Below are 12649 nucleotides of genomic sequence, written 5' to 3'. Positions count from 1 at the left end.
TTGCGGAAGATTGGGGCAGTACATTCACCTTCCCACACCTTCTTGATATATTGGGACATCATTAATGACATAACCGCATAATACATATACAGCTACTATCTATACATTAACTGTATTGTTGCTTGGGCTCCTGCCCGTATAAACTATACAAACAAGCATATTAGCATTTATCTACAAAATACAAAATACCTGCATAACCGACTTAGTACCCTGTACAGCATAACAACTTATCAGAGTATTAATTAAACTTATCAGAAATACACAGCTCACGGTTCCTCCTGGGCATTGTCCCGAAGTCTCCTTTCATTAGTGTCCAACCATTTTGCAGCTTCCGATGCTAAATCGAAAAAGTGGGTTGTTTCGAATGCCACAACTCTCAATCTGGCCGGATACAGCATGGAATAAGGGACATTTAACGCTCTCAGTCGCCGTTTCACCTCCACAAACTTCACTCTTCTCTTCTGCACTTCAGCGGAGAAATCCGGGTATATTGAGATTTTATTTCCATCAATTGTTAAATCCGGGTGATCTCTTGCAGCTCTTAAAATGGAATCTCGATCTTTATAGTGCAGGACTTTTAGAATAAATGATCTTGGCGCTGCCCCTGGCGGCAAGGGTCTGGATGGAACCCTATGGGCCCTCTCCACAGCAAACAGCGGGGACAAGATATTGTGTCCCATCTTTTCTTTAATCCAAGTTTCTATAAAAGTCACTGGGTCTTTACCTTCAGACTTTTCAGGAATACCAATGATTCGCAAATTATTCCGGCGGAGCCGGTTCTCTAGGTCATCTGACTTTGATATAAGCAAAGAAACGTTATGGGACAATCTCTTCAATTCTTTGTGGATAGGAGGTAATTGGTCTTCAATATCACTGACTCTATCCTCCACCGCATGGACCCTCTCATTAGCCTTTCTGAGGTCCTGCCGGACTAGATTAACGTCTTCCTTCAGGCCACCAATGTGATTATTCATGGTCAGTAGTGCTGAACCACAGTGAGCCACTGCCAGAAATACATCCTTAATAGTAGGTTCTTCAGGTACCTGAAGAGAGGCTTCAAGCTCCGCAGCCGGACCTGGTGGCAATGGTCCCTTAGGCCCCTTCTTTTGGCGCTGAGGCATGGGAGGCTCTGGGGCTTCCTCCATCTCTGTATCAGAGTTTGCTAACTCCAGTCCAACTGTTGTTGTTGTTGCCCGGGCCGCTTTGATAGCTGAAGGCCCAGGTTCCTCCCTTGCAAACCTTTCCAGCCTAGCTGCAACATCTTGGAATTTCACAGCGGAGATATCCCTAGATTGCTTTGCAGGGGTATTAAGACCATGCTCCTTCCCCTCTTTCTTTCGCGCTCCAGAACGCGACATATTAAAAGCTATCAGATGATGAGTGTCTCAGATGATGTTAAGTTCGATTCACTTGTTAGCAGGAAGAGAAGGCCTGATTAGATAACACCACTAGGTCCTCAGATTGTAAAGCTGGACGTCTCCCTATCCCCACTATGCACTCTGTGTCCAGGAGCTATGATAGGGCTGCGTGCCCAGTACAGTGGCGTACCTGCAGCCTTGAATCGCCTAGTCCCGTCACTTCAGGGGGCCTACCCCTCCTGGTATGCCCGTCCCTCCGCTTCTTAATTTAGCCGAGGCAAGGATCACTGCAGGTGTCAGTGAGGAGCTGGCTTGGTTGGCAGCGTGCCTCCGCTCACCTCCAATGCTGTTTTATCGCGGCTGCAGCCCTCCGTCACTGACCACGAGGCTGATGCGCGGCAAAATGGCGCCCGCTACTTTCGGCCGCTTCTTCCTTGGACCCGCACGTCCCTCACACAGACACCTCGGGAGCACTATGCAGGTGCTTTCTTATCGGGGGTCGTTCGCCACGCTCCCCCTACAGTTATTGGAGAGATCTATGCCAATATGCAGGATGGATAGCAGGATTCTAGGCAGGAGCTCTGCAGCATGCGTCCTTCTACATCTCTAGTCAGGACACGCCCCCCCAAAGATCTGACCTTCTAGAGTTAATGTACCCTAGAGGGTCTTAGAAATAGTGAAAAAAAAGTAAAAATGTAAAAAATTAATAAGATATTAAAAATTCAAATCACCCCCCCCTTTCCCTAGAACTGATATAAAACATAATAAACAGGAAAAAGCACAAACACATTGGGTATCGCGACAATGGCGCCCAAATTTCCGAAATGCGACTTTTTTTTTTTTTTAAATCAGATATTTTTATTGAACATTTTTTAAGAAAAAAAACAACACACCCAACAAGCACAACTTGGAGGGGAGTATGTACATATCTTTACAATAAGCTCTGATTTTGTACAATAATACAGCCTCAAATTATACTCATTAAAGCATTACAGGGTAATTACATTTGTATCCATTTTCTCTTACAGAATGTATGTTTTATCATGAATTCTTATTACTAGTAGCATAGTCCCTCCCTCCCTTCCCAACTCCCCCCACCCACCCCTGCGAGCCAGCTCTTCAAGACCTTTCCGGTCTCATATATTTATTCACATATTAAAGAAGACCTAAACCTATCTTTACTTATCTTACCAGTGATAGTTGATATTCTAAGCTAGTTCTTAGCCTTATTAGGGAGTTTGATGGTAAACCAGGTGTATCTAGCCACTTGCCCCAAATCTTTTCGAATTTAGAGACCCCATTCCTCTTCACATATGTGCTATATTCCAATAGTATTACTGTATTCAAACGGTCTATAAACTCTTTCTTGTCCGGTGGCCTAGGCCTAATCCAATGGGCAGCTATGACTTTTCTAGCTTGATATAAAGACCTTTGTATTGCAATATTATTAGGTTCTGTCAGGTTGTCTATCTTCATAGACATGCTAGTGGGCTTTCTTCAATAGTTACAGAGAAAACTTTACGCGTCAATTCTAATATAGATTTCCAAAAAGACTCCAGTTCCCTGCATCCCCACATCATGTGGAGTATATCTGCCTCTTCAGTTCCACATCTCGGGCATTCTGAATTAGGCCTAACTCCTATCCGACATAGTAATTGGGGTGACCTATACGCTCGATGTAAAAGAAATAAGTGAGACATCCTACGCGCTTCACTGGGCGAAAGGGTTGGCACCAATTCTAAGACCTCAGTCCACTGCTCCTCTTCAATGGGGCCCACCTCTCTATTCCAATGTTCCCGACATTTTAATGGAATATCTTTTATAGAGTCGTTCAATAGCACTGTATAAGAATATGAGATCAGGCCCTTAGTAGAACCTGACCTCAATATTCTATTCAATGCCCCATTGGAGCCCACCTCTATGTGTTCTATCTTGGACTGTACCTCAAAAGCATGTCGAATTTGCAAATACTGATAGAACCACGCATGTGGCAATTGGAATTCAGCTTGTATGTCCTCAAATGTCCTAAACTTTCCTTCTGAATAAACATGTTTCAGCGTCTTAACCCCTTTCGCTTCCCATGGGGAAAAACCCTCCAATCCGAAATGCGACTTTTACACCTTTTTACATGATCAAAATGTCGCACAGTCCTCAAAATGATAGAAATAAAAACTTCGGCTCGTTTCGCAAAAAATTACACATCACACAGCTCCGTGCACCAAAGTATGAAAAAGTTATTAGCGTCAGAAGATGGCAAAAAATTGTTTCCCCTTTTTCGTACACAATCGTTTAATTTTTGAAAATGTATTAAAACGCAATAAAACTTGTATAAATTTGGTATCACCACGATCGTACCGAACCAAAGAATAAAGCAGAGCTGTTATTTGGAGCGCAGAGTGAAAGTTGTAAAAACTGAGCCCACAAGAACATGACGCACATGCATTTTTTTTAAAATTTTTCCACATTTGGAATTTTTTTTCCAGCTTCCCAGTACACGGCATGGAATAATAAATAACATCATAGGAAAGTAAAATTTGTTACGCACAAAATAAGCCCTCACACAGGTCTGTACACGTAAAAATGAAAAAGTTATGGATTTTTGAAGGTGGAGAGCGAGAAATGAGCAAAAAACCCTGCGTCCTTAAGGCGTTAAATACAGCCCCCAGTGTATATAAATATGAGGTAGCAATGAATGAAATAATAAAACCAATACAGACAGTCCCCGAGTTACATACAAGGTTCTTTAGGTTTTTACTTAAGTTGTATTTGTATGTAAGTAGGAATAGGTATATTTCATATTTGTATCTCCAGAGAAAATGTTTTTTTTTTGTTCCCGTGACAATTGGATTTTTTTAATTTTGGCCCGTGCTGGGACCAAGGATTATCAATAAAACGTCATTACAGACACCGTACAATGCAGCCTGGGACTTAAGTAAAGCCTGCAGGGAACTTTACCAGACATCATAGTGGTCAGAGAGGTCCGTCTGTAAGTCAGGTGTTTTTATGTTAAGGACTATCTGTACTAATCTCCCTCTTCCCATGCCGCTGTTGTGCCCTGTTTGATGCATAGAAAAGATAATAAAGCTACCTATTGTGACATGTGTGACTGGGTGTGTATTATATTCAATATCGAGAGGAGAAGAGAATTTGTCCTATAGGGACATTATCACCCATTTGTCACATAAAATTTAACTTTTATTTCTGATTTGTAAAAAGGATGGATCAAAGACCCCACTCTCCCTCCTCCCTACGGATACGTCAGCATGAGAGTCTTTAAGTATCACTGCTGTGGTCGGCGTGCCGCATTATAGCCCCGGTTCCCCTGAGGACGCCACGTTCAGTGGCGAAACATGTCGGGGGGCTAGCCTGCACTCTATAATTTTAGATTCAGCAGTGTGCAAAAGCGTTTCGCAATTCAGCGATAATACAAGTTTCATGTGTGATGGAATGACTGGAGACCAACTATAGGGCAATCTATAGGAATCCTCCCTTACTCCCCCTTCCCCTCCTCCCCTTAGCTGGCTCTGAATGTGCTGTGCCATAGCTTACAGATAGGAGGCTTGAGGGGTTAAACCGCAGCTAGGTTACCCAGCTGGGAAACAAATTGATGGTCCGGACAGCTCAAACATAGACCTATACCTGATAGGACCTACTACTATTTGCCCTATATGTCCTGCATTCCCGATGTCTAATTCGCTGTGCACCACTGTCTGTTAGTTTTAAAACTTCACCTATAGTTGAATGATCTTTGATCCATCCTTTTTACAAATCAGAAATAAAAGTTAAATTTTATGTGACAAATGGGTGATAATGTCCCTATAGGACAAATTCTCTTCTCCTCTCTGTTTGATGCATCGCACGCTGCCTGGGTCCTCCACAGTGTACAGAGTGGTGCAGACAAACGGGTCTTGTCTTTGCCGCTCTGCATATCAATAGACATAGTGCCGTGGAGTACGGCAGGTCCGTACTCATGGTAGCTGACTCTACCCATCCAAAAAACCATTCCGCCACCACCCTCGTGTGGCTCTTGCTGGGGGCCCATTTATGACGGGAGGCTCTGGGCAATTGCAGTGATTGCCATGGCATTTTGCCGGCCATGAGTTTGGGGATATTATTTGCATGATGAAGCGATCAGGGCTATGAAGTCCGAGCCACAGTAGTAAGGAGAAATATAGCAACACCAACTTTTAACTTTATAATAAAAAGAGTTAATACTAATAATAAATAATTATAATTTTTATATATCGCCATCAAATTCCGTAGCGCTTTACAAATCATAGGGGACATATACAAATATAATATTACATTACAGAGTACAAACAGGCATCTGGAACAATAGGAGTGACTTTATAACTATACAGTATATCAAAGCCAGTTGGAGCCAGTCAGATTTTGGTGATTCCCTGTATATTTTCTGCTTGTGCAGTATTTGCAATTATGTGATGTAATTTTTTCCAAATCAGGAGTATGGCGACTTTCACATTTATAGTAGTATCCTTTAGTGTGTCGGTGTGGGGTTTATTCTGTGCATGCTGGTCTAGTTTCCCGTTTGGTAAAAGTGTGTATATAATACTTAGAGACAGCAAAGAACTAAGACTGGTAATGGTGATGTGTTTCCCTGAATATTATCAGGGTATGGGGTATGTATACTTGTATGTATTAATATCAATGTGGTATGGTGGTGCTTTTCACTGTATAACATCATCTTTCTTCTATCTTGCAGGGTTTCTGTTCCTGGCTGAGTTCCATTTATCAGATGAAGTAAGGATTTTTATAGGGCATAGTGCTGGGATTTTGGGCTAGAGGAGTAGTAAACTTTTTGTTTAGTGTAGTTTGTATTCCGAATCTTTTAATTGCACCTTTACCTAAGCTCATGAAGTAATCAGACACTGTTTATAAACTGTACGTGACTGTAGGAGCAAAATTGGTCCTAAAGCATACCTAAACATTTACCGTATATACTCGAGTATAAGCCGACGCCCCTAATTTTACCACCAAAAACTGGGAAAACCTATTGACTTCAATATAAGCCGAATGTGGGAAATGCATTGGTCACAGCCCCCCCCCCAGTATATAGCCAGTCTGCCCCCAGTAGTATATAACCTGCCCCCAGGAGTATATAGCCAGCCTGCCCCCTGTAGTATACAGCCAGCCCGCCCCATGTAGTGTACAGCCAGTCAGCCCCCATGTATTATACAGCCTGCCAGCCCCCTGTAGTATACAGCCAGCCTGCCCCCTGTAGTATATAGCCAGCCTGCCCCCAGTAGTATACAGCCAGCCTGCACCCTGTAGTATGCAGCCAGCCAGCCCCATGTAGTGTACAGCCAGCCAGCCCCATATATTATACAGCCTGCCAGCCCCATGTATTATACAGCCAGACAGCCCCCTGTAGTATAAAGCCAGCCTGCCCCCTGTAGTATACACCCAGCCTGCCCCCTGTAGTATACAGCCTGCCAGCCCCCTGTAGTATACAGCCGGCCAGCCCCCAGTAATATACAGCCAGCCAGCCCCCAGTAATATACAGCCAGCTTGCCCCCTGTAGTATACAGCCTGCTAGCCCCCAGTAGTATACAGGCGGTCCCCTACTTAAGAACACCTGACTAACATACGACCCCTAGTTACAAACGGACCTCTGGATTTTGATAATTTTCTGTACTTTAGTCCTAGGCTACAATAAACAGCTGTAACAGATATCACAGATGTCTGTAATTAAGATTTATTGTTTATCCTGGTTCTTATGACAACCCAACATTTTTAAAATCCAATTGTCACCAAAAAACGTTTGACTGGGGTTACAATAATAAAGTATACAGTTCCGACTTACATACAAACTCAACTTAAGAACAAACCTACAGAACCTATCTTGAACGTAACCCGGGGACCGCCTGTACAGCCAGCCCACCCAGCACTTAAAAAAAATAAACTTATATACTCACCTTCCGGCGGCCCCGATGCTCAGCTTGGCTCCCCGATGTCGGCGCGGCTCCTCTTCTGTCTTCCCCGCGGCTCCGCTTCTTTCTTTGGTCTTCTGTAACAGCCGGCAGAGATACCGCAACGTCATAAGTATACGCCGGCCATCAGATAACATGGCCGCGTCTCTGCTGTATAAATCCCATGATGATGGGAGTTACAGCAGGTAGGAGGAGGTAATATAATAATGATGATGGGAGTTACAGCAGGTAGAAGGAGGTAATATAATAATGATGATGGGAGTTACAGCAGGTAGGAGGAGGTAATATAATAATGATGATGGGAGTTACAGCAGGTAGGAGGAGGTAATATAATAATGATGATGGGAGTTACAGCAGGTAGGAGGAGGTAATATAATAATGATGATGGGAGTTACAGCAGGTAGAAGGAGGTAATATAATAATGATGATGGGAGTTACAGCAGGTAGAAGGAGGTAATATAATAATGATGATGGGAGTTACAGCAGGTAGGAGGAGGTAATATAATAATGATGATGGGAGTTACAGCAGGTAGGAGGAGGTAATATAATAATGATGATGGGAGTTACAGCAGGTAGGAGGAGGTAATATAATAATGATGATGGGAGTTACAGCAGGTAGGAGGAGGTAATATAATAATGATGATGGGAGTTACAGCAGGTAGGAGGAGGTAATATAATAATGATGATAAGAGTTACAGCAGGTAGGAGGAGGTAATATAATAATGATGATGGGAGTTACAGCAGGTAGGAGGAGGTAATATAATAATGATGATAAGAGTTACAGCAGGTAGGAGGAGGTAATATAATAATGATGATGGGAGTTACAGCACGTAGAAGGAGGTAATATAATAATGATGATGGGAGTTACAGCAGGTAGGAGGAGGTAATATAATAATGATGATGGGAGTTACAGCAGGTAGGAGGAGGTAATATAATAATGATGGGAGTTACAGCAGGTAGGAGGAGGTAATATAATAATGATGATGGGAGTTACAGCCGGTAGGAGGAGGTAATATAATAATGATGATGGGAGTTACAGCAGGTAGAAGGAGGTAATATGATAATGATGATGGGAGTTACAGCCGGTAGGAGGAGGTAATATAATAATGATGATGGGAGTTACAGCAGGTAGAAGGAGGTAATATAATAATGATGGGAGTTACAGCAGGTAGAAGGAGGTAATATAATAATGATGATGGGAGTTACAGCAGGTAGAAGGAGGTAATATAATAATGATGATGGGAGTTACAGCAGGTAGAAGGAGGTAATATAATAATGATGATGGGAGTTACAGCAGGTAGAAGGAGGTAATATAATAATGATGATGGGAGTTACAGCAGGTAGAAGGAGGTAATATAATAATGATGATGGGAGTTACAGCAGGTAGAAGGAGGTAATATAATAATGATGATGGGAGTTACAGCAGGTAGAAGGAGGTAATATAATAATGATGATGGGAGTTACAGCAGGTAGGAGGAGGTAATATAATAATGATGATGGGAGTTACAGCAGGTAAGAGGAGGTAATATAATAATGATGATGGGAGTTACAGCAGGTAGAAGGAGGTAATATAATAATGATGATGGGAGTTACAGCAGGTAGAAGGAGGTAATATAATAATGATGATGGGAGTTACAGCAGGTAGAAGGAGGTAATATAATAATGATGATGGGAGTTACAGCAGGTAGAAGGAGGTAATATAATAATGATGATGGGAGTTACAGCAGGTAGAAGGAGGTAATATAATAATGATGATGGGAGTTACAGCAGGTAGAAGGAGGTAATATAATAATGATGATGGGAGTTACAGCAGGTAGGAGGAGGTAATATAATAATGATGATGGGAGTTACAGCAGGTAAGAGGAGGTAATATAATAATGATGATGGGAGTTACAGCAGGTAGAAGGAGGTAATATAATAATGATGATGGGAGTTACAGCAGGTAGGAGGAGGTAATATAATAATGATGATGGGAGTTACAGCAGGTAGAAGGAGGTAATATAATAATGATGATGGGAGTTACAGCAGGTAGAAGGAGGTAATATAATAATGATGATGGGAGTTACAGCAGGTAGAAGGAGGTAATATAATAATGATGATGGGAGTTACAGCAGGTAGAAGGAGGTAATATAATAATGATGATGGGAGTTACAGCAGGTAGGAGGAGGTAATATAATAATGATGATGGGAGTTACAGCAGGTAAGAGGAGGTAATATAATAATGATGATGGGAGTTACAGCAGGTAGAAGGAGGTAATATAATAATGATGATGGGAGTTACAGCAGGTAGAAGGAGGTAATATAATAATGATGATGGGAGTTACAGCAGGTAGAAGGAGGTAATATAATAATGATGATGGGAGTTACAGCAGGTAGGAGGAGGTAATATAATAATGATGATAAGAGTTACAGCAGGTAGAAGGAGGTAATATAATAATGATGATGGGAGTTACAGCAGGTAGGAGGAGGTAATATAATAATGATGATGGGAGTTACAGCAGGTAGAAGGAGGTAATATAATAATGATGATGGGAGTTACAGCAGGTAAGAGGAGGTAATATAATAATGATGATGGGCGTTACAGCAGGTAAGAGGAGGTAATATAATAATGATGATGGGAGTTACAGCAGGTAGGAGGAGGTAATATAATAATGATGATGGGAGTTACAGCAGGTAGAAGGAGGTAATATAATGATGATGATGGGAGTTACAGCAGGTAGAAGGAGGTAATATAATAATGATGGGAGTTACAGCAGGTAGGAGGAGGTAATATAATAATGATGATGGGAGTTACAGCAGGTAGGAGGAGGTAATATAATAATGATGATGGGAGTTACAGCAGGTAGGAGGAGGTAATATAATAATGATGATGGGAGTTACAGCAGGTAGGAGGAGGTAATATAATAATGATGATGGGAGTTACAGCAGGTAGGAGGAGGTAATATAATAATGATGATGGGAGTTACAGCAGGTAGGAGGAGGTAATATAATAATGATGATGGGAGTTACAGCAGGTAGGAGGAGGTAATATAATAATGATGATGGGAGTTACAGCAGGCAGAAGGAGGTAATATAATAATGATGATGGGAGTTACAGCAGGTAGGAGGAGGTAATATAATAATGATGATGGGAGTTACAGCACGTAGAAGGAGGTAATATAATAATGATGATGGGAGTTACAGCAGGTAGAAGGAGGTAATATAATAATGATGATGGGAGTTACAGCAGGTAGAAGGAGGTAATATAATAATGATGATGGGAGTTACAGCAGGTAGGAGGAGGTAATATAATAATGATGATAAGGGTTACAGCAGGCAGAAGGAGGTAATATAATAATGATGATGGGAGTTACAGCAGGTAGGAGGAGGTAATATAATAATGATGGGAGTTACAGCAGGTAGGAGGAGGTAATATAATAATGATGATGGGAGTTACAGCAGGTAGGAGGAGGTAATATAATAATGATGATGGGAGTTACAGCAGGTAGAAGGAGGTAATATAATAATGATGATGGGAGTTACAGCAGGTAGGAGGAGGTAATATAATAATGATGATGGGAGTTACAGCAGGTAGGAGGAGGTAATATAATAATGATGATGGGAGTTACAGCAGGTAGAAGGAGGTAATATAATAATGATGATGGGAGTTACAGCAGGTAGGAGGGGGTAATATAATAATGATGATGGGAGTTACAGCAGGTAGGAGGAGGTAATATAATAATGATGATGGGAGTTACAGCAGGTAGGAGGAGGTAATATAATAATGATGATGGGAGTTACAGCAGGTAAGAGGAGGTAATATAATAATGATGATGGGAGTTACAGCAGGTAGAAGGAGGTAATATAATAATGATGATGGGAGTTACAGCAGGTAGAAGGAGGTAATATAATAATGATGATGGGAGTTACAGCAGGTAGAAGGAGGTAATATAATAATGATGATAAGAGTTACAGCAGGTAGAAGGAGGTAATATAATAATGATGATGGGAGTTACAGCAGGTAGGAGGAGGTAATATAATAATGATGATGGGAGTTACAGCAGGTAGAAGGAGGTAATATAATAATGATGATGGGAGTTACAGCAGGTAAGAGGAGGTAATATAATAATGATGATGGGCGTTACAGCAGGTAAGAGGAGGTAATATAATAATGATGATGGGAGTTACAGCAGGTAGGAGGAGGTAATATAATAATGATGATGGGAGTTACAGCAGGTAGAAGGAGGTAATATAATAATGATGATGGGAGTTACAGCAGGTAGAAGGAGGTAATATAATAATGATGGGAGTTACAGCAGGTAGGAGGAGGTAATATAATAATGATGATGGGAGTTACAGCAGGTAGGAGGAGGTAATATAATAATGATGATGGGAGTTACAGCAGGTAGGAGGAGGTAATATAATAATGATGATGGGAGTTACAGCAGGTAGGAGGAGGTAATATAATAATGATGATGGGAGTTACAGCAGGTAGGAGGAGGTAATATAATAATGATGATGGGAGTTACAGCAGGTAGGAGGAGGTAATATAATAATGATGATGGGAGTTACAGCAGGTAGGAGGAGGTAATATAATAATGATGATGGGAGTTACAGCAGGCAGAAGGAGGTAATATAATAATGATGATGGGAGTTACAGCAGGTAGGAGGAGGTAATATAATAATGATGATGGGAGTTACAGCACGTAGAAGGAGGTAATATAATAATGATGATGGGAGTTACAGCAGGTAGAAGGAGGTAATATAATAATGATGATGGGAGTTACAGCAGGTAGGAGGAGGTAATATAATAATGATGATAAGGGTTACAGCAGGCAGAAGGAGGTAATATAATAATGATGATGGGAGTTACAGCAGGTAGGAGGAGGTAATATAATAATGATGGGAGTTACAGCAGGTAGGAGGAGGTAATATAATAATGATGATGGGAGTTACAGCAGGTAGGAGGAGGTAATATAATAATGATGATGGGAGTTACAGCACGTAGAAGGAGGTAATATAATAATGATGATGGGAGTTACAGCAGGTAGAAGGAGGTAATATAATAATGATGATGGGAGTTACAGCAGGTAGGAGGAGGTAATATAATAATGATGATGGGAGTTACAGCAGGTAGGAGGAGGTAATATAATAATGATGATGGGAGTTACAGCAGGTAGAAGGAGGTAATATAATAATGATGATGGGAGTTACAGCAGGTAGGAGGGGGTAATATAATAATGATGATGGGAGTTACAGCAGGTAGGAGGAGGTAATATAATAATGATGATGGGAGTTACAGCAGGTAGGAGGAGGTAATATAATAATGATGATGGGAGTTACAGCAGGTAGAAGGAGGTA

At 41.4% G+C, this 12649-nt stretch overlaps 1 protein-coding gene across 4 annotated transcripts in view; it reads left to right on the top strand.

Annotated features, from left to right (window-relative positions):
* Positions 1-12649, top strand: part of TMEM63C (transmembrane protein 63C) — a 50224-nt gene that overhangs the window by 17582 nt on the left and 19993 nt on the right. For all 4 annotated transcript variants that reach the window (XM_072116803.1, XM_072116800.1, XM_072116801.1 and 1 more), the window contains one exon: positions 6082-6119. In XM_072116803.1, the coding sequence (XP_071972904.1) occupies positions 6082-6119 (38 nt within the window). The remainder of the gene's footprint in view (positions 1-6081; positions 6120-12649) is intronic.

This window comes from Engystomops pustulosus, chromosome 7, assembly GCF_040894005.1.
Source record: "Engystomops pustulosus chromosome 7, aEngPut4.maternal, whole genome shotgun sequence".
In the NCBI taxonomy this organism is placed as follows: domain Eukaryota; kingdom Metazoa; phylum Chordata; class Amphibia; order Anura; family Leptodactylidae; genus Engystomops; species Engystomops pustulosus.
Note: the sequence above shows the minus strand (reverse complement) of the source record. Positions and strands in the feature narration are given on the sequence as shown.